Source organism: Vicugna pacos, chromosome 6 (genome assembly GCF_048564905.1).
Source record: "Vicugna pacos chromosome 6, VicPac4, whole genome shotgun sequence".
Lineage (NCBI taxonomy): Eukaryota > Metazoa > Chordata > Mammalia > Artiodactyla > Camelidae > Vicugna > Vicugna pacos.
Genome location: NC_132992.1, coordinates 33607266 through 33634738, shown reverse-complemented (window position 1 = coordinate 33634738; position 27473 = coordinate 33607266). Strand labels below are relative to the sequence as shown.

At 51.2% G+C, this 27473-nt stretch overlaps 5 protein-coding genes across 9 annotated transcripts; 2 read left to right on the top strand and 3 right to left on the bottom strand.

Annotated features, from left to right (window-relative positions):
• The first annotated feature begins 110 nt into the window (after positions 1-110).
• On the top strand, positions 111-3410 carry PSME2 (proteasome activator subunit 2). The gene is made up of 11 exons (XM_006217273.4): positions 111-261; positions 571-603; positions 1031-1093; positions 1334-1420; positions 1525-1555; positions 1642-1739; positions 2309-2377; positions 2512-2579; positions 2744-2798; positions 3105-3191; positions 3281-3410. Exons 1-11 carry the CDS (start codon positions 214-216, stop codon positions 3359-3361), a joined length of 720 nt encoding a protein of 239 aa, XP_006217335.1. The 5' UTR covers positions 111-213; the 3' UTR covers positions 3362-3410.
• A 533-nt stretch (positions 3411-3943) lies between these two features.
• EMC9 (ER membrane protein complex subunit 9) lies at positions 3944-6953 on the top strand. The gene is made up of 5 exons (XM_006217272.4): positions 3944-5001; positions 5131-5207; positions 6302-6371; positions 6461-6555; positions 6718-6953. Exons 1-5 carry the CDS (start codon positions 4780-4782, stop codon positions 6896-6898), a joined length of 645 nt encoding a protein of 214 aa, XP_006217334.3. The 5' UTR covers positions 3944-4779; the 3' UTR covers positions 6899-6953.
• On the bottom strand, positions 6953-9738 carry PSME1 (proteasome activator subunit 1). The gene is made up of 11 exons (XM_006217269.4): positions 9537-9738; positions 8928-8960; positions 8717-8779; positions 8489-8599; positions 8355-8400; positions 8144-8241; positions 7825-7893; positions 7673-7740; positions 7505-7559; positions 7345-7431; positions 6953-7171 (listed from the first exon to the last, which is right to left on the bottom strand). Exons 1-11 carry the CDS (start codon positions 9573-9575, stop codon positions 7091-7093), a joined length of 750 nt encoding a protein of 249 aa, XP_006217331.1. The 5' UTR covers positions 9576-9738; the 3' UTR covers positions 6953-7090.
• Positions 9739-11968: 2230 nt separating this feature from the next.
• Positions 11969-15396, bottom strand: FITM1 (fat storage inducing transmembrane protein 1). The gene is made up of 2 exons (XM_006217268.4): positions 12995-15396; positions 11969-12608 (listed from the first exon to the last, which is right to left on the bottom strand). Exons 1-2 carry the CDS (start codon positions 13258-13260, stop codon positions 11996-11998), a joined length of 879 nt encoding a protein of 292 aa, XP_006217330.1. The 5' UTR covers positions 13261-15396; the 3' UTR covers positions 11969-11995.
• A 155-nt stretch (positions 15397-15551) lies between these two features.
• Positions 15552-23704, bottom strand: DCAF11 (DDB1 and CUL4 associated factor 11). Of its 5 annotated transcripts, none has more exons than XM_072962854.1 (15): positions 23543-23704; positions 22714-22920; positions 21729-21856; positions 21378-21502; positions 21037-21101; positions 20625-20725; positions 20249-20395; positions 19984-20038; positions 19559-19627; positions 19143-19200; positions 18859-19044; positions 18270-18423; positions 17686-17838; positions 16498-16604; positions 15552-16402 (listed from the first exon to the last, which is right to left on the bottom strand). In XM_072962854.1, the coding sequence occupies exons 2-15, from the start codon at positions 22866-22868 to the stop codon at positions 16268-16270; spliced, it is 1638 nt and encodes a 545-aa protein (XP_072818955.1). In that variant the 5' UTR covers positions 22869-22920; positions 23543-23704; the 3' UTR covers positions 15552-16267. The 5 variants fall into 5 exon arrangements, with proteins under 5 accessions (XP_072818955.1, XP_006217324.1, XP_015105888.1 ...); XM_006217262.4 differs by having other exon boundaries at positions 21378-21505; positions 22714-23081; positions 23191-23703; XM_015250402.3 differs by having other exon boundaries at positions 21378-21505; positions 22714-23081; positions 23543-23703.
• Between the last annotated feature and the right edge of the window lie 3769 nt (positions 23705-27473).

The following is a 27473-nucleotide window of genomic DNA, read 5'->3' as shown; positions in this document are numbered from 1 at the left end:
GCCCCTGGGCTTGTGACCGAGTCAGCACCGCCTCTCTTAGTCACACAGGCGGAGAATGGCTGAGGGGCTCCCAACGGTTTGCAGCCTGTCACGGGGAGGGGGAAAAGAAGGAAGAGGGCGGGGTTGAGGGGGGCGGGCCTGGACGTGGTGAGCGAAAGCGAAAGCCCAGGCGGCGAACGGGAAGACCGGCGATCTAGCAGCAACTGGAGCAGCATGGCCAAACCTTGTGGGGTGCGCCTGAGCGGGGAAGCCCGCAAACAGGTAATGGGGGACCAGGAGGCCAGGAAGGGGCCGGGGAGCCCTCCGGAATGGAGGCCAAACTGTGTACTCCAGAGGACCAAGGCCGTGCCAGACCAATCTCCCAATCTCTTTAAGTGCTTTCACTTCTGCCTGGGAACTCTCAGATTCCTGCCCTCTGGCCAGTCTCTGCACTGAGCATGGTCTTTCAGGGAAATCCGGCTTGTGGTAGGAAAGGCCTGACCGAAGTTGGAGGGCATCCCACTGGGAGTGGGATCTTACTCTGGACAACTGAGACCCTTAACCAACATCCGGGTACTGTTCTCTGTGCAGGTGGATGTCTTCAGGCAAAATCTTTTCCAGGAGGTAAGTCTTCTGGATTCTAGCGATTTGACCCAGAATCTAAGATCAGTACTGGAGGGTTGCAACTTCTCAGAATGACCCCCAAACCCACCTTCCACCAGGGCTCTTCGCTTATCCAAACCTCCACCCAAGATAAACTAATTACTGATCTCTACCTTTACTTTGATTAATACTTTTCCCCACTTCCACCACTTCCTCTCCCCTCTTTTGGTGTGGAGGGAAAAGCTGTGGCCTCAAAGCAGTAATACTGCAGATCAAACCTTGGTGCTGCCGCTCCCCAGCTTGGGCAAGTCCCTTCACTTTTCAGGGCTTCAGTTTCCTCATTTGTAAGTGTTGGATTCAATGATTTCCAAGGGCCCTTCCAGTCCCACTTCCCAGACATCTCATCGAGGGTCTTCTGTGATTCCCACCCTTGCAATGTAACCCACAGGCTGAGGAATTCCTCTACAGATTCTTGCCTCAGAAAATCATATACCTGAATCAGCTCTTGCAGGTGAGTAGTGTGGACCCCTCCGGCCCATCCCACGGCTTCTCTCCTCTACATCCACCCTCTCTAGCTAACAGCTGGGCCCAGAATGCCGAGAACAGTTTCGCATGGTGGCCTGGGAACAGCTGGATAGTGTGAGGCCTGAGCCTAGGTTGGGAGGCAGAGGGCGGGTGGGCTGTATGGAGGAATGTGAGCTTGGGATGAGGGGAAGATGCTAGGCAGCCTCTGACAGTGAGGTCTGTGCAGGAGGACTCCCTCAATGTGACTGACCTGACTTCTCTCCGGGGCCCACTGGACATCCCCATCCCAGACCCTCCACCCAAGGATGATGAGGTGAGGCACCCAGGGTGTGGGGCTCCAACTCTAAACCTAGTGTTGATGATGGTCTTTCAACTTCCATGACTCGTCTAAAGCTACTCTCCCCCTTTTTGTCTTAGATGGAAACGGATAAACAGGAGAAGAAAGAAGGTAAGAGAGGAAGGGGTGGATGGGGAAAGGGAAATGGCACATTAACTGATGGATGAGAAGAGGTCTAAATTCCTTCTTTCCCACAGTCCCTAAGTGCGGCTTCCTTCCTGGGAATGAGAAGGTCCTGGCCCTGCTTGCTCTGATTAAGCCAGAAGTCTGGACTCTCAAAGAAAAATGCATTCTGGTAAGCCTGGGAATTGGGGGAAATAGAGAAGACAAGCAAGGCCAGGCCCTGGTCTCTTTCAGAGATGCAAGTCCTTCATTCAGGAATCTGTTCCCAAAATAGGAATCTTCCTTCAGTGCCTTGGGGGTAGATGCCTTTTGTTCTCCTCTTTCTGTTAGACCTCTGGTATCACAGTGGTGTTCCCCAAATCAGACTGTGCTGCATCCATCTCCATAACCTTAGAACCTACTGCTGTACTGGGTACACACTGCAGTGAGCTGGTTTAAGGGCTTGGGCCCTAAAGGGAGACTGCCTTGGTTCAAAGCCTGACTCTAACACTTAACCTAACTGGTTACCTTGCATGAGTCACTTAGACATTCTGTGACTCAGTTTTTTTCATCTGTTAAGTGGATATAGTAATAATATATACCTTGAAAGGTTGCAGTGAAGATTAAATGAGATATATAATACATGGCAGAGTGCTTGGCACATAATCAGTACTCAGAGAAATGTAGCTATTATTAGGAAACCTCGTAATAAGAACCAAGAGAGTTCATTGAATGGTTCCTACATGATCTCTCTTTATGTAGGTGATCACATGGATCCAGCATCTGATCCCCAAAATTGAGGATGGAAATGACTTTGGGGTAGCAATCCAGGTAAGAAAGGGTGAGTGAGGATATTGAGAGCAGGGAGAGACTTGGGGAGTGAGGAACTAGACATGAACTGGGTAGGGGGAGGGAGACATGAGTGAAAGAGGGAGGAGATGAAGTGTTTACTCTCGTCACCACAGGAAAAGGTTCTGGAGAGGGTAAATGCAGTCAAGACCAAAGTGGAAGCCTTCCAGACAACCATTTCCAAGTAAGGGCAGCTGGAGGGCCAGCACAGGAGTCTGCAGTGACATTTCTTTGGGATTCCCAAAGCTGGGCACTCCCATTGGGATGATGGAGGCACTTTGGGAAGGGTCTGAGGGAGTATCTCTCTCTAATCTCCATACCTGTGGTTCCTCCCCTTGCCTCCTGCAGGTACTTCTCAGAACGTGGGGATGCTGTGGCCAAGGCTTCTAAGGAGACCCATGTAGTGAGTAGATAGTCCACCAGCCTTCTAGCTAAGGCTGGCTGGGGGTGGGGTGAGGAAGGGGGGTTAGAGGTTCTCTTTATCTTGTTTATGACCTTCCCAATGTGGAGAATATTAAGCCAAAAGTATTGCCTAGGAAAACTGATTTGGGCTTCAAAAACCTTGACCCCTTTCTCTGATCTTGTGGGATCCCATTTCTTGGTGCTGAGAAAAACTGATTCCTCAAGTTACCTATTCCCTATATGAGGAAACCAGACTAATGTCCCAACCTCCCATGGGGCTGACTCAGCTTTGCCTCCCACATCCCAGATGGATTACCGGGCCCTGGTGCACGAGCGAGATGAGGCAGCCTATGGGGAGCTCAGGGCCATGGTGCTGGACCTGAGGGCCTTCTATGTGAGTCTGGAATAAACCCCTAAGGGAGGTGGGTGAGGAGTGCAGGGGAAAGGCCAGAACCTGACTGTTGCCCTTTGGCCTTCTTCCAGGCTGAGCTTTACCATATTATCAGCAGCAACCTAGAGAAAATTGTCAACCCAAAGGGTGAAGAGAAGCCATCTATGTACTGAGCCCAGGGTTAGAAGGGAAATAAATGACCTATATACTTTGTGTGGATTACCTCTGGTGTATGTCATTCATTCAGAAAGCATTTATAGGGGGTGGGAATATAGCTCAGTGGTAGAGTGCATGCTTGGTGTGTACGAGGTTCTGGGTTCCAGTGCTCCATTGGCAGGGGCGGGGTGGGGGGATCATTTACTAGTGTCACCTATGTCCAGACACTAAATGTGAATGTGGTGTTGGGGAAGGGGAGGGGTGCCAGGAAGACAAGGATGAACAGGTCCATCCTGTTCTTAAGAAGTCATCCTAAAGAACAGGGTGGAAACTGTTACATGCCATAACAGTCATGAAGATACCTGCATTTGGGGATTTCACAAGATTATTTCCATCTGGGAGTTCTCATGAGTGCTTCCTCTAAGAGGTGGCATTTGGGTCAACCCCTTAAAGGAATAATCAGGCTTTGGATAGATAGGGGGAAAGGTCTGCAGCTGAAGTCAGGGGATGAAGAAAGGAACAACCTTTGCCATCAGCTCAGAGCATGCCTCAAAGGAGAATGAGGTTTCATTGGGAGAATTATGGGTGAATGGTTGGACTCCTCGAGGGCTGGGAGGGGAAAAAATGCTCTCAAGGCATTACGGTGAAGGAAATTATACCACAGAACATTGTGGGAAGGATGGGTCTATAAAATTCTTTTTGACCTTGACCCCCGTTCCTCAGCCAATGCCATCTTTATTTCTGTAGCTATTACACGGAGGAAATCAAGGGCCAGATAACCTGTAGTCGCCAAAGTAACACGACTCATTAGTAAGCGGCAGAGCCGCTCTAGAGTACAAATCCACTCCTTCTATAGCAGGAACCAGGCTACACGCCCACGTTCGAAGCTCCACTCGGAGACGCGGGACGCGGGGCACGGGCTCCACACAGCTGGCTCAGTCGGGCGGGCGGCACAGGTGACAGGCGCAGCCATCCTGCAATGAAGAGCCGAAGTGGGGTATCGTAGCCAATCAGCGTGCGGGCAGCTTTCTTTAGTTTACAGTTGAGGGTTCTTTCCAGTCCGCTGGAGACAAAGGCGGGGCAAGCTGGATGCGGCTGGTGATTGGACAAAACGAGACCCTCTAAGCCTATCAAAGAGCACTGCGTGGGCGGGACTGAGGAAGCCTGTCCCACTTGGAGTCTTTGGTTGTGTGTCCCGCAGGCAGGCGCAGCTCTGCGGACGCCGCTGGAGGGCGGAGGGGAGGCGGAGTTCGGCGCTGCAGCCTGCAATCCCGGCCGGCTGCATTCCGGACCGAGTGGGGGCCAGGCGCCGGGCTGAGGTCTGCCGGAGCCAGCGGGCTACCTTTGAGCCGAGTCAGCGTCACCGTCGAACCTAAGTGAGGGGGCACAGGGAAGAGCCCAAGAGGGCTCTGGGGCTCTGGAGGGGGCTTCGTGGATGCGAGCTGGGGCCCTGCTCGCCATGGGGGAGGTGGAGATCTCTGCCCAGGCCTACGTGAAGATGAGCCTGCACGCCGCCCGGTACCCGCACGCTGCTGTCAACGGGCTATTGCTGGCGCCGGCGCCGCGGTCGGGAGAATGCCTGTGCCTCACCGACTGTGTGCCCCTATTCCACAGCCACCTGGCCCTGTCTGTCATGCTGGAGGTCGCTCTCAACCAGGTGCCGCCTCTGGACGCCCATTGACCATCGCGAACCCCCCTAATACCCCTAGCCCAAGCCCATCCCTGGCCTCTTGGCAATAGTGCGCACCCACAGGGCGGGTTACTGATGGCCCCTTTCCCATGGCAGGTGGATGTGTGGGGCTCCCAGGCCGGGCTGGTAGTGGCTGGGTACTACCATGCCAATGCAGCTTTGGACGATCAGAGGTGAGTGGGGTAGCCAGAGGCAGAAGGCTAAGGGTTATTGGGGGTGGGGTGGGGTCAAGAGAACCCCTTTTGGTCATTCCTTCCATCTTTCCTTCATCGAAAGCTTAGGAGTAGGCACTGCACACCAGGCACTAGGATGGGTACTGCAGTGAGGAAATACAAAGAAACATACTTTCCTGGAGGAGCTGCCATGGTAGTGGGAAGGACAAATGTGTTTCAATAAGGACAGGCTGACACTTGCTTTAAATGAGTTGTCCCCCAAGTGCTGAAAGAACACAGACGAAGTCCAACCAGCAACTTATCAAAAAGGGAGTTTCTTTTTACATATACAGTTGACCATTGAACGACAAGGGTTTGAACTGTGGGGGGCCACTAATAAGCAGAATTTTTTTTCCAGAGTGGGATCCGCAGCGGTTGAATCTCTGTGTGGAATCCAGAATAGGGAGGGCCCAACTGTAAAGTTATCTGTGGATTTTCAACTGCTGGAGGGTCTGTGCCCTAACCTCTTTGTTGTTCAAGGGTCAACTGTATATAGAAAAAGTTATCTACTTATATAGTAATCATGTATCTGGATCAAATCATACTGTTCTGTAATTTGCTTTTCCCTCCTTAATAAATATCTGACATCTTTCCATCTCTACACCAATATCTACCTTACCCTAATACTTATATAGTATGAATATGGATGTACCTTAATTTATTTAATGCCTTACATTAAACATTGAGGTTGTTTCCAATTTTTTTGGTGATTACATACACTGTTCTATTATTACAATAAATTCTTTGTAAGTAGAAATTCTAGATAAGCATACATATAGTATACAGTATAAATCTGAGTGGTTATGCCAAATTACTCTCTAAAAAGACCATCTTAGATTTTCACTCTCACCAGCTTTGTCTGAGCACCTGTTTCCCACAGCACTCAAGCATCAAGCAGCCATGCACAAAACATCAAGCAGGCCTGATGCACCTAGGCCAGCTACACAGAAAGGCCATCGCTGGGTCCATGTCTATGGGATCTGGGATGCCCAGCTCAGATGGATGTGGTCTGCTCACAGTAGGCTCCTCACTCCTCTGATCTTCCCTCTACACAGCCCTGGGCCCTTGGCCTTGAAAATCGCTGGGCGGATTGCAGAATTCTTCCCTGATGCAGTACTTATTATGGTGAGGCTTGGGTTTCAGAGTGGGGAGTTGGAAAGGAAGTAGGAAGGGGCATCCCTGAAACTCTCAACTGCCCTTCCCTGTCCACACAGTTGGATAATCAGAAACTGGTGCCCCAGCCTCACGTGCCCCCAGTTATCGTCCTAGAGAACCATGGTCTCCGCTGGGTCCCCAAGGACAAGAACTTGTGAGTGCCCCACTCCCTCTACCTCTTCTTGGAAGCCCACAGCTCCTGGGCCTCCTCTGTCCTTGGTTCTGCCCCAAGGGTCCTTCTCTGGACCCTAACCTCTGCCAATTGTCTGGCCCCACTGCCTGTTGGGTTTGACCTCCATGGGGGTTATTATTTCAGAGTGATGTGGAGGGACTGGGAAGAGTCACGGCAGATGGTAGGAGCATTACTGGAGGGCCGGGCCCACCAGCACCTTGTGGACTTTGACTGCCACCTTGATGACATCCGGGAAGACTGGACCAACCAGCAGCTCAATGCCCAAATCACCCAGTGGGTTGGTCCCACCAATGAAAATACCTGAGCCAGGGCCAGCGGGGAGGCTCAGGATCCAATAAAGAGACTTGGGTTGTTGGGCAGTGGTATGACTATATTTATTGTGCCCGGGAGACAAGGTGAGGGAGAAACCTCAACAGGCAGAAGGTGGGGCAAGTCTGGAGTCCCCTGTGAAAGTCTGGAAGGTCTCTGCTGGACCCATCACAGAATGAGGAGGCTTTCAATAGATCATCCCCTTTGTTTCTCCCCTGGGCTTCTTGAGCTTCTCAAAGTTCTTCAGGATGATGTCATATAACACAGCCTATGGGGCCAGGGAGGAGTGAGGGTCAGCTGCAGGCCCCCAGTGGCACTGTGCCCCATTTCTAGCCTTGTGGAGAGGTTGAGCTTTGTTACCCTTCACCCCCAGCCTGCAGGGTCAGGGAGTAGGTGGCCTGGGAAAGCTGCTTCTGCCCACCCCTGCCCTCGCCTCCTCACATAAGCGTTGCGGATCTCCATGACCATCAGCCGGATGTCCCGGTACTCTGCCTCATCCAACTCATGTACCAGCTGCCGATAATCACCCTGCGGGAGACGCGGGTCAGGCCTGACCAAATGTGTCCCTCCTCCCACACACCCTGACCTGGGCCTCACCTACCACATGAGGCTGCTTAGCTGCTTTGGCCACGGCATCACCCCGCTCAGAGAAATACCTGTGGGAAGTAGAAGGGTGTGGAGTGGGAGGAGGAGGGAGCCTAGGCCCCTATACCAGTCAAAGGCAGAGTGTGCATGCTGGTGCAGGTGGGCAGTCACTGCAGTCACTCACTTGGAGATCTGAGTGTGGAAGCCTTCAAGCTTGGTGTGAAGGCTGGTCATCAGCTCAAACACCTTCTCCTAGGGAAAGAAAGCAAGACGGGAAGTGGAAAGCAGCATGGACTGGAGAGGTAAGGCAGGGAGAAGAGTTGGGCAGCCACTCACCTGGACAGCCACTCCAAAATTATTCCCATCCTCAATCCGAGGTATCTGCAGCTGCAACCAGGTGGTGACCTGGTAGGAGGGAATGGCAGCAAAGCCCCATCAGCCCCTAACCCAATTCCCAGATTCCTGTCCTCCTTTGTTTCCCTGCCCACAGTGGGTGTATGCCAGCTCCATCCTGCACCCCAGGGCCTGGAATTCTGGCTTCGCTTGCTGTGCCCTCTCCTGCTAAGACCTGGCAGGTGCCATGCCCTAACTGGCAGGGGTGAAGGAGGACAGAGGGTTCGGTCTGAAGCCTGGGGATGGAAGTAGGAGGGCTCACCAGGTTGAGCTGCTCAATGACATCCTTAATCTCAGGCTTCAGCCGCTGCAGGAGGACCACGATCTTCTCATTGCAGTTCACTGGGCCACAGGGTGGACCTAGGAAGTGGGCACTGGGTCAGTCACATGGTGGGGACTGTGAGGGGCAGGGAAGAGGCATCCTTAGGAGATTCTGGGAGGTGAGACTCAAGTCCCTTCCACCATAGTCATACCTTTGTCTTCATCTTCCCCTTTCTTCTTTTCATCCTTGTCTTCCTTCTGCAGGGAGAGGGGTGCTCTTGGGAGTCAGCCCTAAGGCTGATTTTCCCCAGGGTTGGGTCCCTCCTCCCACTTCTTCCTGACTTGCCTCCTGCTGTTTCTTCCGCTCCTCCTTCTCTTTCTCCTTGACTGGATCGGGCACTGGGATGTCCAGAGGGGCCTTCAGATTGCTCAGGTTGAATTCATTGAGAGCTGGCTCCTGGTGCAGGGTGGGAGAAGGGCTGGAGGCAGGGGCGAAATCTCACCTCCTCACTCTCATGGCTCCCCAGACTCTACCCTTGCCCCCTACTCTCTATTCCCTGCCCAGTCCCAGTACCTTTAAAAATGCATCCAACTCAGAAATCTTCTTGGGAAAATAGTTCCCAAGCAGGTTCTCTGTCTGTTGTGAAGTAGGGGTGGGAGGAGGATGGGGGTCAGAATCAAGTGTCTTTTTCCAAGGCAGCGACCCAGGGCTTGCCACTGCCCAGCAAGGAAGGGCTGAACAGTGGGACAGGGTAGAGATGGAGTGGTGACCGGGCAGGTCTTACCTTAGTACACAGGTCTTCCCGGAACACATCCACCTGCGGGACACAGGCAGCCCTTCAGACACCTGGCTTTATGGCCAGTTCATTCGAGGACCCTTTGGGTTGTGGAGGGCCTGACCTGGGGAAGGTTGGAGTGGACCCCGTGGGGCAGGATTTGGGGAACGAGAATATTCGTGGTGGTGAAGGGCGAGGGGTTCAAGTGGGAACAGATCCCTCGGGTCTCCTGGACTGTGAGGAGGGATGTAAGAGAGACGCAGCGACTGGGGCAGGGTCGGAGTGCCCTGTGGAGCGGCGGGCCCCCCCATGGTGGCAGGGCCGGGAGTCTCCCCGTCTGTGTGTGGGCCCGGCGCCGGGCCAGCGGACTTCCCCTCCACGCCAGCGCTCCGCTTCACCTCACCCCGCTGAACCTCGGCCGCCTCGCCTCTCTCTCCCCGCAGGCAGACCTGGCTGGGCTCCCCGGGCTCAGGTGCTCTGGGCACAGGGGCTCACGAGGAACTCCGACGACTGACCCCGACTCGGGTCCGGGGGCTGGGGGGGGCGGGTCTAGGACGCCTTCAGCCTTTCCCAGCCACGCCTCCCTGATAAGCCCTTCCTCGAACCCGCGGCGCTCACCTTGGCTTGGGCTTCAGGCTGGACCCTGAGCGTGGCCATGGCCGGGGCGGGGGCCTAGCGCCGCACGCGGAGCGAGGAGTGGGCACCGGGAAGAGAAAGCGAAAGTAGCGCTCGCGCCCTGCACAGCCTTCCTGGGTAGTGGGAGTGGAGGCACTGGAGGAGGCGGGGACAGACCGGGGAGAGGTGAGGGGCGGAGGGGCGGAGGGGCGCGAGGAGGCGGCCCAGCCGGGGCTCCCTCTAGAGCCCGAGAGGCGCGTTTCCATCGCCCCGCCTCCCCCTCCCCACCTCGCCACCTCTGCCAGTCTCTCCACTCCCCGCCTGCCGACCCCGCCCACCCCGCCACCCCTTCCCCGCTCTGCTCTCGACGCCCCGCCTACCCCGCCTTCTTTCCTTTCCAGGTTTCCCCGCACTAGACTTCTTGCTCTCCCCCGCCAAGCTGTCACTCCCGCCCCCCGCCAGTGCCTGCCTCAGGGCTCCTCGCCTCCCATCTCTCCATCCCCCTGACTGCCCTCTGGCTCTTATCTTTACCTGTTCGGCGTGGGACAGTGACAAGCTTTATCTGGTTCTCTTCCTTCTTTTCTCGGTGGTGTAGCCAGACCTGGCCTCCCTTTGCCCTGCCAGCGTGGACCCCTGGGTCCACGGGCCCATGTAGTGACACTCAGACTCCAGCACCACCCCATCACGGGCCCTAGGCAGCTCTCTTCTGACCCTTGAGGATTCCATTCTTTTGTAATCCACTCTCCACACAGCAGTGGGATTCCACCTTTCTCTTGCTCAAAACTTTCTCAGCTTCCTGTTGACCTTAGAACGAAATCCAGAGGACTTTCCTGACCCAAAAGGCCTGCCTGGCTCCTGTTCCCCTTGCAGTTCACTTTCCACTGCTTTCATTTTACTTACATATACCTGGGCTTTCCATTTGTACTCAAACCTGTCAGTGTCACGTTATTCGTGCTTCAGGACTTTTGCTCTCACTAATCCCTTTGCCTGACACACCCTTCTGCTGCCTCAGAACGTCATTCTGTTCTCAGCTTAAATGTCACTTCTTCAGGGAGAACTCTATCTTCCTTATAAAGTAACTCCCTCCAAGTCTGTTAGAAAGCAGTCTGTTTTAGTACCTTCACAGCTCTCTCTCTGATATTAGCCAGTTTATTTTTTGAGGATAGCGTGGTTTAGATCAGGGGTTGGTTTAGATCAGGGGTTGGTTTAGATCAGGGTCTTTTCTGTAAAAGATCAGATAGTAAATATTTTATGCTTTGTGGGCTATACAGTGCCTATAGCAACTACTCAACTCTACCATTGCAGCAGGTTAACAGCTATACCTAAATGAATTAGTATGGCTGGTTCCTATAAAACTTTATGGACACTGGCACTTGAATTTCATGTCATGAAATATTCTTCACAACAGGGACCTACTGTATAGCACAGGGAACTATATTCAATTTCTTGTAATAACATATAATGGAAAATAATCTGAAAAGAAAAAATATGTATGTATATATATGTGTAACTGAATCACTTTGCTGTATACCTGAAACTAACTTTGTAAATCAACACTTCAGTAAAAAATTTTAAAAATATACTCTTTGATTTTTTTTCAACCATTAAAAAATGTGAAACCATTTCTTAGCTCTCAGGCCATACAAACACTGGCCACATGAGGGCTGTCGTTTGCTGATCCCTGATTTAGAGCACAGACCATGGACCCATACTGCCTGGGTTAATTCTGGCTCTGATATTTACTAGCTGTGAAAAAGTTACTTAACCTGTGTACCTCTGTTTTCACAATTGTACGATGGGAACACTACCAAAGCTACCTCACAGTGTTGTTGTTGTGAGGGCTAAATAATGTGAATTTATATAAAGAACTTAGAGACACTTAGAATGGTGCCAGGCACAGAATAAGCACAATATAAGTGTTTGCTATTTTTGTGAGTTTATCGTCTCCCTCCCCTAGTAGCCCATGAGTCCCAAATGGCAGAAACTGTCTTACCACATGGCATGGAACTATGCTTGGCTCAATGAACATCAGTTAAAGAGCACACATAGAGCCCCCTACAGGAAGACAGGGTAGGAAGGGTCCCTAAGTAGGGTGCCTCTAAGGATGGCAGAGGAGAGATTCAGTGGTGGAGGCAGGAAAACCAGATCAATCAGGCTGGAGATGGAGCATCTACTCAGCAGGAATGCCGCCCATACCTAAGGGCACTGTTACCTGCCCTAGCGGTGCTGGTCCTTGACATCAGAACCCCAGATAGCTTGAAGTCTGCAAGGACTAGGAGACTGAAAGGGTAGCTGGAGGGAAAGCGACCAAGTACAAGGACACTCAAGGTCAGTGACAGCAAGGAATGGCTGAGGAATCCTGGTGACAACCAGACTCTCTTTTCATCCTTCCCACCCTTTGCAGGTCCACCAACCAAATGATGAGCGGAGCTAGAGCCAGGCCTGATGTGCCTTTATTTCTTTCAGTTATGCTTGTGGCTGGAGTGGGGGCGAGGGAAGAGCCCATGGCCCGGGCTCCCTGGAGACCAGGGCTGATGATACCAGCTGCCGTAGGTAAGGTACCAGGCAAAGGTGCCCACGGCGGCGCCCACCACCTTGTGAGTGTACTGGTGGAAATAGATGACGGTACAGAGCAGCAAGAAGTTCCAGAGGCCCAGCAGCAGCACGTTGAGCAGGAAGACGAGGCGCAGGGGCGCACCGGCCGGCAGCCCGTGGGCCAGGTACTTGGCGAACACTGCCGCCTCCTCAGCCATGAGGAGGCAGCAGAAGGTGAGCAGGAAGGTGTGGGAGGAGACGGTATAGCCCCGCCACTGGTGGCCGGCTGCCAGGCAGCTGCGGCGGTCAGGCAGCTCGTGGAGCAGCAGGCCCTGGGGCAGAGGCTCAAAGCAGGAGCCGGTCAGGTCCTCGATGAGCAAGAAGGCCCGGCCGGCCCCCCGCCACACAGCTGCCCCCACCACCAGCCGGCTCAGGTGCCGGGCAGTCACTGCCACACGCCGTGTAGCCAGGAACACCACCAGCAAGACGAAGCCCCCCAGGAAGGTGCATGTCCAGCCCCACGCCGAATTTACAAACTTTCTGTAGGCAGAGAAGAGGGAAGGCTTCTGAGACCCTCTGAGCCCCATCTCCCCACCCTGCTCTGTGTTCCCATCTGGACTTGCCTCTGGTCCCAAATAGCAGCACTGGTTCTCTGTTTCCTGTGCCCTCGACCCACCCAGCCCCCATCCACTTTAACTTGGCCATCTCCTTAGAGGCTCATTCAGCCTTCTAGGGTCCATATTTTCTCTTTGGCCCTGCTCCTGTACCCCCATGACTCTGTTCCCCTCCCCCCTCTGACCTTCTCCTCAACCTCCTAGCGTATTTTTAGTGTCCTGGACTGGCAGGAGGACAGAAACCTGGAAGAGGGAGCTGGGATCCTACAGCCCAGGGAGCCGCTAGGCGCCCACAGCCTCGAATGGACTCACATGTTGAAGAAGTTGCCGTGGCTGGCGAAGATGGTCCGAGGATTGACATGGAACTGCAGAAGGGGCCCGAAGATGACCACTGCTGCCAACCAGGCGTGGTAGAGGCGCCGTAAGCAGGGGCTGCCCAGGAGGCGGGCGGCCTGTTCACTTCCAAAGTACAGCAAGGCAGAGGCCACCCAGAGCAGCACCTTAACCAAGCAGCCCAGCAGTGCCCGGATCCGGGCCCCGGCCCTGGGCCCTGCCCCCACCACCGGCCCCCTCTCCATGTTCCCTCCCCTCCCCACTAACGGCTTGTTCTGCTGGGCAGCTGAGGAGGGGCTGATGGCCCCCCCCCACCAGACAAGGACAGGCAGTGACAGGTGTGGCAGACACAGGGCAGAGCCCTGTTGGCAGCTGGCAGGCGAGGGAGAGGGGCGGGGGGCAGTAAGGGGCCAGGGCAGAGGACTGCCACGTCAACAGGGTTCTTGCCTCGGGTATGTGTCCTGACAGCAGCCTGTGTCCTCCCTTATTAGTCCTGTGTCCTCTTGACCCTCTAGGTCTCTGTCCCCAGCTCAGACCATGTTCTAGTTCATGTTTCAGGGCCACGCCTGCTGTTCAGGATTGTTTTTGTCCACAGCCTGCTTGGGTTTGCCTGTCTCTGGTAAGCCAAAGTCACCCCCACCCAACCCAGGTTGGACTCTCAATGCCCCAAAGATCAGGTTTACACCCAGGTGACAGGAAGCGGAGGAGACTCCAGAAGGAAAACCCCCAGCCTGGAGTCCATCGAAACCTTAGGTTTTGTGTCCCCAGTTTCCCTAGGCCTTAGCTGCATGTAAGACTTGGCCTCCCAGCCTGACCGCTGGGGCTGGAGCCATAGGGTGGCGAGCAACCTATCCAAGAGAAGTCCCTGTTACTCAGTAATTGCTTTGAGATCCCTTTTTGTCTTCCTCCCTCATTCCTCAAAACTGGTGGGGGGATTTCAGAGCACAGTGGAGGCCCAAGAAGTAGTGAAAGGAATGAGCAAAAAAAGGACACTTGGGTTCTGGGCCCAACTCTGTGGCTTTGGGAAAATCAATTAACCCTCCCTGGTCCTCAGTGCCCTCATCTGCAAACCGAGGGATGAACCCATCAGGCTCCTTCCAGGTCCTACAGCCCATACCTTGACATGGACCCTATACGAGATCTATAGAAGCCCTCACACATTTTCAAGTGGACACAAAATTTTTCATTGTAATTTAAATAGCTGCAAAGGACATAATTTCCAGTGTATTGTATATACTGACATTTCCAAAATAAAGCTATTTATATCACTCTTTTAAATATATCCATAGAATCTAAACACAAGTGATTCTATACTTCACCATCATCTATTTAAAAAACACGTGACAAGATCTTAATAGTCAGAAATTATGTTTCCATCCTACTTTCCCAGAGAATTTATTCTAATGTTTTTATGCCTGAAAGTCTTTTATTGATTATACTTCTCTGCAAAAAATATACAAATCTGAAACAATTTTTACACATTTCCTGTGATCATAAAGCCCTAAAAGTGAAATTTTTTCTCTTCCAGATTGAATTTTCATATATTGTTAGTAGTACAAATTTTAAAATTGTTAATAGTACAAAATGTATAATTAGTACAACAAACATTTCACACAGTTTGATAATTAATAATAAACTAAAATTGTATTGGAAATACATCTCTTAATGAGAAGAACAGTTGGTCCTTGGGGCCTTAATTAAATGAGGCTTTGAGGACACTAATAATTTTAATTTGCCTTTACCTTTGGCACCCTGGAGGTAATACAGTTCTGGGTAAGATGGGTGGCATCTCTAGGGTGAAGAAAAGGGCTGGTGGGGAAGGAGATCTGGCCTGACAGTGTCACACAGGTAGATCAGCTGAAGGAAAGAGAGCACATGGAGGCTGGGCATCTGGACTATTCTTTTAAAATGACCTGTTTCACTGTTAAAATGGGTACATCTTTTAACCCTATGCAGTGTCTTTAAAACCCCCTGGAGGTGTGTATCCTGGTTTGAAAACTGCCTTAGAGATAATGGGGAATTGAGCAGCATGTGAACTCAAGCTCCCCTACTGCCCACACCATGGGTCTGCTCCATAGTGCCTGACCTCTGCACATCTCCATGTCCCTACCTATTAAAAAAAAAAAAAAAGGGTGGCTGTGAGGGTGGATGAGCTCCTAGCTGTGGAATGCCTGGACAGGGCCTGCATCAGTGCCCACTTGGTTCTCTTTGGCTCTGGGCTACTTCTCAGGGTAGACTGGACCTGCTCCAGGGCAGAGCTGAGGCGGGTGTTCCAGGATCTAATCTAAAACGTGCTTATTTCCTGCTATCTTGAGTTCTACTTGCTGGCAAGTTTCTGAGGTTGGTGAGGGACTAACTGCCTGTTGCTAAGCTCAGTTAACAAATGATGTTGGTATTTCCCTTCATCTTGGGGCATCAAAGCTGTATTTTCTCCCATACAGGAGCATATCTGAAGGCTCTGTTGAAACTATTTTCTTGAAGTGACAGGATAAAAGACTTCAGACAGGAAAAAGAGAGAGATAGGCAGACACTGAACCAGGTTCCCACAGAGAGTTTATTGAGGGAGCCAAAGCCAGTGAGAGGACGAAGGAGTCCTACCTCACCATCCCTCCTTGAAGCTGCTGGCTTTGATGGGATGGAACACTCTGGGACGGATGGGCTGTGCTGTGTGGGGCCACATGGAGCCTCTCACACCACAGCTTGTCCTACCCCAAAGACCCAGATGCAAGAGAGAGAAGACGTAATTCCCACCCCAGGAGGGTGCTGAGGACACACCTTACCCATCCCACCCTCCCCTGAGGGGCTAGAGCTCTAGCCATTAGGACCTAAAGACCAGAACACCTGGCCCTCTGATTGGCAGGTCTAATCCTCAACGTGAAGGCCTGGCTTTGGGCCGGCCGGCTCACTTCAGACCCGGCCCCAGGCATCTACTCTAGGAGCTTACACTTGACACCCAAACATGATTAAAAACACTCAGGGCAGCTCTCCTGCTGACAAAGGCCACACCCCAGATAATGGCAGTCCTGCCAGACTCAGGCCAGAGATAGCCACCCAAACCCAAGCTGGGTGTCAACACGTGAGGAGACCACTCTGCCCCCAGGGGAGGATCTCCCAGGGCTCCTGAAGCCTGGGCTTCTGTTTCTCCCCATCCACTGCCAGTGACTCCCCAAAGATCCCCCAGAAGGGAGAAAGGGAGGAGGAGGCGGAGAGCTTGTCAAGAGGCTCACCCATGAATGGGGCTGGAGGTCAGATCTACTGGGGCGAGGAAAAGGCTGCAGAGGGGTGGGGCACTGAGGCAGGGGTGCTAGGGTGTTCCTCAGACTCTGGCATGTCATCCTGGAAGTACTCAGCCTGGCGGTACTGCCACAGACGCAGGTGGCCATCCCACTGCAGGGAAGAAGGGGGCAAGTAGTCAGGGGCACTGCCCCCTCCCAGGTCCATCTCCCAGACACACACTGTCCCCCCGACCCCAGCATCCTCACCGAACTGCTAACAATCTTCTCCTCAAAGGGGTGCCAGCTGACGTCACGCACACAGGCCTTGTGGTTGGTCAGCTTCTTCACGATGTGGCCACTCAGGAGGTTGTACACTGTCCAGGAAAGGCCAGAGTGGAGAGGGGCTGCCAGAAGACCTGTGAGCTACCCCTCACCTCTCCCTGCACAGCACCAGTTACCCGCCCCCCAGGCAACTTCCCACTTGTCCAGGGAAGCAAAGCCCACACCCGAGGATGGTGTTACTTCTCAGTTTCTTTTCCCTACCTCGGGTTGAGGGTATGGTCTAGCAGAGCTTGGGTGTCTCTGGCCCTTAGCTAAATTTCACAAGATCTATAGTTAAGAAAATGCAACGTGGCTTTAGTTTTTAGAAGCAATTTTTGAAAAGCCCACGAGCTATGGAAGGCACCACAAAAGAGAACAAAAGGCTGTCTACACAGACGTGTGAACCTGCTGTCCCTTATCTGCATGTGGGTGCACCTTCCTCTCTCCCTGGATGGGCTCCATCTGAGGCCTCCCTGAGCGTGGAACTGTCTTAGACTCCTTTGACCTGTGGCTGTGTTTGTGTTTCTTTTCGTGCAGTCACCCTGCTTCAGTGGCTGTACAACACCCTGTACTAAATGCTGTGTCTTTGTGTGTTATTCTTTTTGTCTCTGTTTCCACCTACCTTTCATCTGCAATCTCTTCCCTCAACTGGCTAAAAAACAGAGCTGAATATATTTTTGGTAATTGATTATATTCACTGACTAGAATTCTAGGCTCCTTTTCTTAATTTAAAATGTTGACGGAGATGGGGTGGGTATAGCTCAGTGGTAGAGCACATGCTTAGCATGCATGAGGTCCTGGGTTCAAGTCCCAGTATCTCCATTTAAAATAGTAGTAGTAGTAGTAGTAGTAGTAGTAGTAGTAGTAGTAGTAGTAGCAGTAATAATAATAATAATAATAATAATAATAATAATAATAATAATAATAATAATAATAAATAATAAAAAATTTTTTTTCTTTAAATCTGTTGATGAGTAGAATGTTTTCTATTTCTCTGGTTAAGCCTCTCTTGCCCCAGGCTAAATTAAATTTCACTTGTAGGTGTCACTGGGTTTTTTTAAGGTGGTCACTGGTGGGGAGCCAGAGAAACCTTCCTGCCCCTCCTGAGGCCCCCAGTTCTGACACAATCCTTACCGACCACTTTGCCGGTGGAGCAGCCACTGTAGATGAACTGCTGGCCGGTGCTATGGGCGGGGGAGAATCGGCAGCGGATGAGGGTGTGCAGCACCCCGTGGCCCCGGTAGGTCATCAAGGAACTGTCCCCTGGGAGCTTCAGCTTCCGCCAGGCTGCGTAGGGATGCAGGGCGAGCCCTAGGTTAGGGAGTCTGAATTCTCCGTATCACCGGTCCTTAGCAAAGATCAATGCTCACGGACAATCACCTTTCCAATTCCCAACTGGTGGCTCTTTCCCCTCCCAACAGTCAGCTGATATTCACCAACAGAGCTCTGCTGGTTGTTAAGACCCTGAAATACTTTTGTACTCCTTGGTTCTGAGTGATCCCCAGCCTGTGCACTGGGAACCCCTGGCTCTCCCACAGTTCAGCAAACACAGTTATCAAAAGCTTGGCAAGGGAGTGTCAGGGGAGGTCTCCAGAACTTGGCTCCAGGCTACGGCCCCATCCACTGTGCCCATGCCAAGCCTGACCAGGGCTTAAATATTTTAGCTACCACCCCCGGCCCTGCACTCTCAGGATCTCAGGTTCTACTTCCACTCTCACCTTTTTTGGGCACCTGCTGCCAGCGGTAGTCCCAGTTTTGCTGTGTGGCAGCCTGGCGCGAGGCTTCCATGCCTTCCCGGCTAGAAAAGCGCCGTATATCCCAGAGCTTGATGGTCTGGTCCTTGGAGTTGGAGATGAGATACCGGGCATCACCCTGTGAATCCCAAGATGGATAATGAAGCATCGGAGCTTGCAAATGTTGGTGTCTGTCAGTCCAGCTCCCTTTCCCCAGCTGACAGGTAAGAACACCAATCCTTTAACTTTCTTCATCCAAACGGGCCTCGCCACAGACTCTGCCCTTGGCAGAGTTTCCCTTTCTTTGCCCAGGGTGCTGGCTGGACTCCTTGTCTATCCTGGATCAGACTGTCTTCTACTTTTCTTGTACAGAAAGCCCCGTTCTGCTTCTGGAGGAGTGGCAGATACCAATGGATCTCATGTTTCCTGGCTTAAGCCCCTTCCCTAATCTCCACCTCTTGCAAACCTTGGCTAATGAGGAGCCTGGTGAGTTCCCACACCCATCCACTTTGATGCCCTCCTGGAGAACCAGAACCTCAATAGCCTGGCTGTGTGGTCCTGCCTCCAGGCCCACCTTGCTGTCAATGAAGGTGATGCCGTCCTGGTGTCCAGCCAGTGCGCCCACGGGCTTGGGGTCATCCTCCCGCATAGTGCGTCGATCCCACACTTTGCAGATGGCGTCGTCACCACCAGAGAACAGGATTTGGGAGCTTATGTCAGCAAAGGCCACTGCGTTCACATCATCCTCATGGGACTCAATCTAGGGGAGAAAGAAGCCAGGATGCCTATGATCTCTTTCTAGGTCTTCCAATAGGCCAAGGGCCAGGAGGCAGAGGCTTGAAGTCTCGGAAGCAATACCTGAAGGGTACGCCGGTTCTGTTCTCGATCAAAGACATACAGGCAGCCATCATTGGCCCTGAAAGGGAGGGGATAAAAAGGGCTCTGGAGCCAACACCAAGAGGACCAAGGCTGTATGTGTGCTGGGGAAGCTGAAGAGAAGCCCTGAGGAGGGGCAAGCCCTTGTTCCTTCTTATACAGAAGATGGGAGAAGGGTCAGCTGTGTTTGCCAGGAGGTTTGAGACCTCCCATCTTATGCTGGGTGAAGGGTGAACAAGAGGTGAAGCAACTCATAAACCCGGACCCTGGAGAAAGCCTGGGTGTTCTCCACAGTCGCCTGGGTACAGGTGTCCAGTGCAGCCTCTGTAGCAGCAGAGCTGGTCTCTGAGAGGACTCCAGTCCCATTAAGTGAGGCAGAAATCCCCACAAACACTCACCCTCCGAGGACTTCTCGTCCATCTGAAGAGACAGCGATGGAGAAGACAGCAAAGCGTCTCTCATCTGGCCTGAAAAGAGCAAAGGAGGAGCTGTGTGAAATGGACTTCTTTCAGCCATTGTAAACTGACACAAAATCTGATGAGGGCCATGAGGCACACTTCCAAGGGGACGAGAAGTCCAGCCAGCACACACCAGAACGTGGAGCACCTCACTCAGAACCTGGGAAGAATCCTGCAGCTGTCTATTTTACCCTGGTCCTCTGGCTGGCTGACAGGATGGGTGATTCCCTCCCAGGAATCCACAGAGAAACTTGCAACCAGTGTACTTTTCCCTCTAAGTGGAAGTTCGGGTTTAAGAGGTTTGCTCCCGGAGAGCCTTCCTTGAGAAGATTCTGATGAGTCTGACCAGGAAGGGAATCCAGTACCTTAGATCCAGGGCAGTGTGTGTGTCTCCCTCCCCGTAGATGTTGCAGATATGAACTAAGAGAAGCAAGAGAAACAAGAATCTTTCAGGGTTGGGGTAGGAAGAATGGGAGAGAAGCTAGGGAGGGGAATGAAACACAGGGCAAGGATGTCAGACCATGGGAGTGACCTTCCTAGGAGAAGGCATGGAGAACTGGCACAGAGATAGGTGTTTGGAGATCTCAGGTCTCAGGCTGGAGAAACAGTGGAGGTCTGGGGCATACTCACTATAATCAGACCAGCTGGAGTAAAGGAAATGGTTCCCATCAGGGGTGAAGGCCACATCCAAGACGCTCCAGCCTACATCCCGGGCCTTGATGCTCTTGAATTTACGAAAGCGGCCATACCGGCAGTCATACAGTCGGATTGTCTGGTCTGTGTAAGTGGGGATCAGGCAGAATTAGGGAACACCCTCCTGGAATCCTCCCTAACAAAGATCTCTCTCACTTGGTGTATCTGTGGAATCATCCCTTGATCGTGGGAAATTGTTCTGGCTAAGCAGCCCTATGCCAGGGTCTGAGCTCCCTGGGTCTGAGGCTTTCCAGCCTCAGCCACGGGGTGCGTCTCTTGTTCTAGGGCAGTGTGTAGGACAAAGATCTGTTACCTTGGCAAGCAGACATGAAGATTTGACCATCTTTGCTGTAGATGCCACAGAAAGCCTTCTGAGAGTAGGTATCAGTGAAGGCCAGATCGTTGGGCAAGAAGCTGGGGAAGCAGAGGGAAAATGAGGGTAAAGGGAGCTCAGAATGGGAGTGTCCCAGCTAGCAGAATCCTAACAGAACTGGACATGAGTTCAAGGGCATTCTTCCCTTTGGCTCTGGGTACAATCCCCTTTCTTTCATTCCTTCTATTGTCCTCTCAATGCCATACTTTTCCACTTCGTTTACTTTCAAAGCCTCAACCCCATTTAATCTAACCTTAATATCCCTGTGGACCCTTTAATGCTGATCCTTTCAAAGTTTAGGAGATGAGACCTAACTGGCCCATGGAATCTCTCCACCAAACTCCATACTCACTGAGACATCACTCGAGATCGTTCTCCAAGGGAGAAGCTTCCCCGGTGGCAGAGGCCCCGTTCTCTCTAAAAGAAGAGATTGGGGAATATTGCTAGCAGAAACAGGGCCACTTAGGCCACAACCAAGCCCCCTCCTCCAAAGATACTGCTCTCAATACAGAAACCAACATCGCACACAGCTGTATATCCCACCAAACTCTGATGAAGGCTGGCTAAAAGCTCTCCAGTTCCAGCTCTTGAGGCCTTCTAGGAAAGTTTACTTCCCTCTCCTCTGGGACTGGCAGAGCTTCTGGCTACATTGATAGGCTTGCTGCCGGGCTGGCTGGAAGCAGAGAGGCCTACCTGGTGCAGCATTTGAGGAAAGCTGTGCTCCCGGGCCATCCGCCTAAGTCCTAGCCGCCCTGTGGCCAATTCCACTTGTGTCTTGATCTCATTGCATTCCAGCTCCCGGGTGTCGGGGGTTGCATCTACTGTGAGTACCAAAGACAAGTTTCATCCTAGGTCTTCCGGTCCCAGAGGACAGTTAGCAGAGCTGTGCTCAGCCCACTCGATGTGGCTGATTATACCAGCGTGGCAAAAACTCCCTCATTCCCTGAGTTATCTCATCTTCTTTCAGTTTTGGCCAAAATAATTTTTAAAAAAGGTTATCTAACGAAAGTCTTCTGACGTTAGGATCTCTGCCTTTCCTCTTACCGGGTGGGTTGTATCGGTCTCCAAGACGACCGTCCCAGGCACTGTCATGCTCTTCCTCCGAGTCCGAGAGGGCCTGGATGAGTTGTAAATTTGCTGCACCTCCTCCCTGCACCAACCTCACTTGGCCTCTGTGGAGAGACCCCCCCCCCACCATGATAAAGGGGAGGAACACTTCCCCGAACCAACCAAATTCAGAGTCAGTGGCTATCTAGTTCTTAGACCTGGTCCTCAAACCCTCATACTGTCCCCATTTTGAGGTTTGAAGCTGACTAGACCTTGGCTGTTATTTTCAGCCTGCTATTAAGGCACACTAGGAAACTCATTCTCTTACAGTGGGAGTAGAAAACCCCAACATTGCATGATGTTGACCAACCTACTAAGTTGACTCCCCAGAGAGCTAAAAATTCTGAGCTTCTGCCCAAGGAGTGCAGCATAGAACATGGTATCCTGAAGGGATCCCCAAGGAGCCACAGCTAAGAACCAAAGCCAGCTGTATCCCTTTCCAGTCAATTCCTGATGATCACTTCCCTCAAAGCATTCTTTCCTCAAGAATAGGATTAGAGTAAGGTTAATTTAAACTTGTTTTTCCAGTAAATCCACATGGCCCCATATCATGTATTAATAACTTCACTAAAGTTCAACACTCACCTCCCCAACTCTTCTCTGCACCCCTCACATCACTCCTTTCCCACCACAGCCCCGCTCTTTTTTTTTTTAACTTACTTAGAAAATAGGTTATATTTGTGTAGTCATAGCTAGAGAGACTCCCCTGAACGTCGCCTCAAACACAAGAGGGTCTTGCTGACCCTCCCTAGGCAAGAACGACTCTTACTGGGTACAAAGCTGAGTGCCCTGAGTGTCCAGCTCAAACAGAACAGCTGTGCTGGGCTAATCCCCTTCCCTATTCTCTGTAACTTCCCTGACAGGAGCTGGGATCAAGGGACTGTGGTGGCGCCTGGTGGGGACACACCAGAGGGTAAGTTACCTGCGTAGGAGATAGGCCAGTACCTGGGCCAGATCCACATCTTCATCCTCCTCTTCCTCTTCCTCACTCCTACGCAGGCCAGCCCCTCTTCGGGGCAAGCCCTCAGGGGGGTCTCCGGACCCAGTTCCTGCGCTGCTGCTGTTCCGTGATCCCATCTTCTGGTCACAGCATCCTTAAGTCCTGTGCAGGGACTCCTCCTGTCACCGCCTTGGGTTTAGTGAAAGCAAAGCCTGCTCTAGAAATACCAAAGTCTCCTGAGATACATGGGTAGCTATCTCTAGGAGGGCGACCCTTTCTAGGGACCGAGATCCCTTCTCCTTAGCCTGTAACAACTCCCAAGGCTGCAGGGACACAAACCTTTCTCAATCCTGTGAAGAAAAAAAAAAAAAAAGGCGGAGTGAAGCCTAAGAGGCTACGCTAGCCCAGTTGTGAGAATCCTTTGAAGAGGAATTTCTCAGTTTTCTACCTCAAACTCACCTACCAAAGTCCCCGGGATGGGGGTGGATTCCCAGGTACCTCTCCGGCCGACCAATCAAAACCCCTCGCGGAAGAAAGGACCTCATTAACTTATCTCACCTGACCAATCAGAGGCCTTAGGTCTCAAAGACCCCCGACGCCCCCTTTACTGACCAATCAGAGCACTCCCTTGCGAAAGCCGGCGGCAGGGACAACCAATGAGGTTAAAATTCGGCCTAACACCCCCTCCTTCCTTGCCTCACGCCCACGTGGTGTGCCGGGGGTGTGTACGCTGTGGGGTGAGAAGCAGGGAGGAAGCCGAGAAGCACCTCCCACAAAGCTGGCGGTTACCGCCCCGCGCGAGACCACCCACCAGCCAGGAGTGGTCGCAGGACCCGCAGCGGCGCGAAGCCTTGTTTACACGGACGGCAGCCGCGGCGTCGGCCAACCGCTCCTTCGTCACGCGCCTCCTTCGTCACATCTCCGGGCTCCGCGGCCGGCGGACAGCGGACATCACGTGACGCCCTGACGGCCCCGCCCCCTTGGCCCGCTCACTGGACAGTTTAGCACGGTGATTGACAGATGGGCGGGATAAAGTGCGCGAGGGGTGTAAGGGGAGGAGAAAGAGCGCGACACAGGAGGGGCGTTCGCTCCTTATTGGGAGGGGTAAGTGGGGAACGTCTGCTTCCTGAATCAGAGACAACGGAACTAGATTTACTGGGTGAGGGGCGGGGCTTAGAAAATAAGTTGGTGCTTTGCTGACGAGAAGTGTCTTAGCAAGGGGTACAATTTGCTGTCGGTCCCTTGTGTCCATTTGGCTGTGCACTTTTCAGACGGTCTCTAAGGGTCTCTTTCTTCCCCTTGTCCCTCACCCGGCTCCAGCCTCCTTCGTGTAGCTGGCTGCAGCTCTAGTCGGCCCTGCCCTAAGGGGTACCTGGCGCCTTTGGAGTGTGTTCACGTCACATTTGGGAACCCAGGGCTTCACACCCTCCCTTCCGGGTTTAGCTTCCGGAAGCCTTGTTCTTGTGGGGATGGTCCTTTCTAGACCTCTTAGCCGCTTTGGCAACTTTTTAGATGACCCCTGGCTTCCCTCCGCGGTCTTTGCAGACGCTCCCTAGTGCACCCGTGGGTCTCCACAGGCCTTTCCTCTTCTTCAGTCCCCCTCTGACGCCTTTGGGCCCTCGAGCATTTGCGGACCTTCCTTGGCCCCTCTGTCCCTGAGGTTCCTCTCCGCCCGGGGCCGCCGGTCCAGAGTGTGCACGCGCGTCGCCTCCTACCCTCTCCTCTGGGTTTATGAGTAACCCGGCTGAGTCCAAGGCCGGGACTTTTGTACCTCGGGATCCTCGCCCAGGCTGGAGTGGGGGTGGGAGTGTGTGGCTCCAGTGACCATGCAGGGCGGAAAGGCCCCGGGTCCAAGCTAAACTTCAGCGCCCCCAGCCCGCAGTCTCCCTAAGTGCTTCGATCTGTCCCCGCCCAGAGCCCCCTGAGGACAGAAAAGGGAGCGGGGGCCCTTAGTCTCCCCGGGCTCTCCTTCTGGGGTTCACTCTCCTTGGGAGGGCGAGGGTGTGGTCAATCCTTCGGGTGTTGCCTCCTGGTTTCTGGAGCGCTAGACTTGAACTTATCCACAGTCACCAACCAGGGCCGGCTTCATGGGTGTGCGACCTGTACAGTCGAACCCACACTTAAGTGTTCTGCTGTCAGCGTTTGAAATTCTTTAAAATCTTTGAAAAAGCACCCCACATTTCCCCTTTCTCTGGGCTCTACTAATTATATAGCAGATTCTGCCAGTCACCCATCTCCTATTGCCAGATTACTTACTATCTGTGACCTATAATAATATATACTGAGACCTTAGGATTCTGTGGTTTCTGGGTTGGCCAGGTTGGAAAATCTGGAATCATTTTCAAAATGATCTTTCCCTCTTCTTTGTCCTTTAAATTCAGTTCTTCAAGTCCTATGGATTCTTAGCTGTAGTTGAGGTTGCTTTCAGGGTCACCACTCCAAATTAAATTTTCACTATTTCATGCCTCTCTAGTTGATCTACTGCAGTGTTCTTTAACAGCTTAAGAACCTACAACTGGTTCACCATCGTTGTTTCAAATACAGACTTCCAAACCTGATTCTCTGTTTTTTACTGGTGTTATTTTTTTGTTGTTGTTACTTCTGCCAAGCAAATATGGCCATCAATTCTTGCTTGTTTCCATGTCTGTACCTTCCCAGGAGAGTTTATCTAGGGGAAACTTTGCCTCTACCAATCAGACTCCCTTCCTCATGAGCCACTGGTGTCACTTCTAGGAATCGAGCTCTGACCTGTATGCTAAGTCTAGCATAAACGTTTATGTTCAGCAGAGCAATTACTGATAGAAGTAAAACACTGGAAACAAAATAGATCCAAACACTGCAACAGTATGGGATTGGTTAAATAAATTATGATCCATATGGTAGACACAGAAATACCAGGTAGCCATTAAAATGAGGTAGTCTAATTTTATGCCATGGGAAATTGTGCAAGTTACATTTTTAGTTTAAAATGTGGTGTTGGAGGCAAAAAAACAATATGGTTTCAATTTTGCATTAAAAATATTAAAATACCTAGGCTCATTATATCATTAAACAAATAATAAAATGGAGAAGTGCTTGTATAAACTACTGGCAAAGATACAGCTAAACAGAGTATTATGGTTAAAAAAATTCGACCACCTGAGGTCCACAGAAAACAAAAACTTCTGTTAAACTCATCTCCTTAATAAATCATTTTTATGGTGTCTAGATTAAAAATTTTTTAAAAATTTTTTAATTAGTTTGATTGATTGATTAAATTGATCGATTTAATAGAGGTACTGGGAATTGAACCCAGGACCTCATGCATGCTAGGCATGCACTCTACCACTGAGTTATATCTTCCCCCCAATAATGTATTTTAAAATTACCTCTTTCCTCTTCTCCTCCTTAGCTTGCAAATCCTTTTAACTTACAAATCCAGTTTAAAACTTAAAATGTAAATGCAACCCTTTGAAATATGGAACTGTACATTACTGAATAAAACATTTAAAAGTCATGGTTAAATGTTAAAAAGAAAAATCTGAGGTTTTATGATCAAAATGAGTCTTCATATCAAATCAAATGCCAAAGAATTGTAGATGAAAAATGTCACCTGCCTTATCAGTAAACAAAGGATATTGCCACCATCAAGCCATCAGCCAAGCCACTGCAGCAGTCTGGACTGTGCACCTTGAGGGGATTCAGATTGCAGAAAAGCAGGATACTGGCCCTAGATAGATAAGGTGCATATCAAAGGACTGATTTCAAAAGTCCAGGCTCTTGTATCTTCTCATACATATAAGAGCGCTAAATTCATTAACTTGAGATGTCTGTTTTTTCTTTAATTAACAGTAATCTTTTGATGTTCCAACTACCAGATTTTTGTTACAAAAACTGCTATGTATCCTGGCTCCTCCCTTACCTCTTCAGAGCAGTTCCTAAGAGCTATCTGAGAGGCTGCCTCTGGGCTTAAGTCCTCAGCAAGTCCACTTTTAGGTTATACTTTTTGTTGTTGTTGTTGTTCAGTCAGCAGAATGTAGGATTTCATCTCATGATCCACTGATAGATTTTTGTATGTAAAAGATTTTTAAGCCTATGCACTTGGTTATATCACTTGTGACTTACAATATTTAAAAAAATATATAAGCATTTATATGTTAGGCTATACTGTGTGTTCTATGGAAAGAAAATGGTATTACTTTAAAAATAATGTTAAGTCACTTTGATCAACTTTATAGGCCTTCCCTCTCATGATTTTGAAATTTGGCATGTTATTTGCTGACAGTTTGTTAAGTGCTTTTCATTTGGGCACTCTTCACCCTCCCCAGCTACACTTAAAGCCACTTGAAGCCACAGAGAGGTTTTCTACCTTTAGCACCCATTTTAGGACTGGTTCTAGTAATTGCTGTGTAAATGTCAGCTAGTTGACTTCCTGTCTGACCTGATTTGGGCTGTTTCCTGATTATTAACATCTCCACCAGAGGGCGGGCTGGGCTTGGGAGGAGAGAAGGAAAGCAAATTTTTCTTTCTCTGGGTAACCCTGTCCTCCCTCTCCCCAGTCCCAGCTCCCAGCCTGGTGACTGCACAGAGCTCCTGGGACACATGTATAGCTCTGGGCAACACAAAGGAGTGTTTTGTTTCCCAAAGTGACCAATGACATGAGTTTATGCATTATCTTTTTGTAGCATTCTCTGTGTAGAAGGAAAGGGGGAAATATGTTAATTTGCTCAGGACTTAAAATAAAATGTGTTGACTATAAAGCA

Bases quoted from the DNA above. Each gene is read 5' to 3' on its own strand.
- PSME2 (XM_006217273.4), top strand. From the start codon at position 214: ATGGCCAAACCTTGTGGGGTGCGCCTGAGCGGGGAAGCCCGCAAACAG. The intron at 262-570 runs GTAATGGGGGAC...TTCTCTGTGCAG, and splicing joins GCGGGGAAGCCCGCAAACAG to GTGGATGTCTTCAGGCAAAA. The intron at 604-1,030 runs GTAAGTCTTCTG...TGTAACCCACAG, and splicing joins GGCAAAATCTTTTCCAGGAG to GCTGAGGAATTCCTCTACAG.
- EMC9 (XM_006217272.4), top strand. From the start codon at position 4,780: ATGCGAGCTGGGGCCCTGCTCGCCATGGGGGAGGTGGAGATCTCTGCC. The intron at 5,208-6,301 runs GTGAGTGGGGTA...CCCTCTACACAG, and splicing joins GCAGCTTTGGACGATCAGAG to CCCTGGGCCCTTGGCCTTGA. The intron at 6,372-6,460 runs GTGAGGCTTGGG...CTGTCCACACAG, and splicing joins CTGATGCAGTACTTATTATG to TTGGATAATCAGAAACTGGT.
- PSME1 (XM_006217269.4), bottom strand. From the start codon at position 9,575: ATGGCCACGCTCAGGGTCCAGCCTGAAGCCCAAGCCAAG. The intron at 8,242-8,354 runs GTATGACTATGG...CCCACTTCCTAG, and splicing joins AGGGGAAGATGAAGACAAAG to GTCCACCCTGTGGCCCAGTG. The intron at 7,894-8,143 runs GTGAGCCCTCCT...CCCTCCTACCAG, and splicing joins TCATTGAGCAGCTCAACCTG to GTCACCACCTGGTTGCAGCT.
- FITM1 (XM_006217268.4), bottom strand. From the start codon at position 13,260: ATGGAGAGGGGGCCGGTGGTGGGGGCAGGGCCCAGGGCCGGGGCCCGG. The intron at 12,609-12,994 runs GTGAGTCCATTC...CTCTGCCTACAG, and splicing joins CACGGCAACTTCTTCAACAT to AAAGTTTGTAAATTCGGCGT.
- DCAF11 (XM_006217262.4), bottom strand. From the start codon at position 22,868: ATGGGATCACGGAACAGCAGCAGCGCAGGAACTGGGTCCGGAGACCCC. The intron at 21,506-21,728 runs GTAAGAGGAAAG...TGGTACTCACAG, and splicing joins AGACCGATACAACCCACCCG to TAGATGCAACCCCCGACACC. The intron at 16,403-16,497 runs GTGAGGATGCTG...TCTTCCCTGCAG, and splicing joins AGAAGATTGTTAGCAGTTCG to TGGGATGGCCACCTGCGTCT.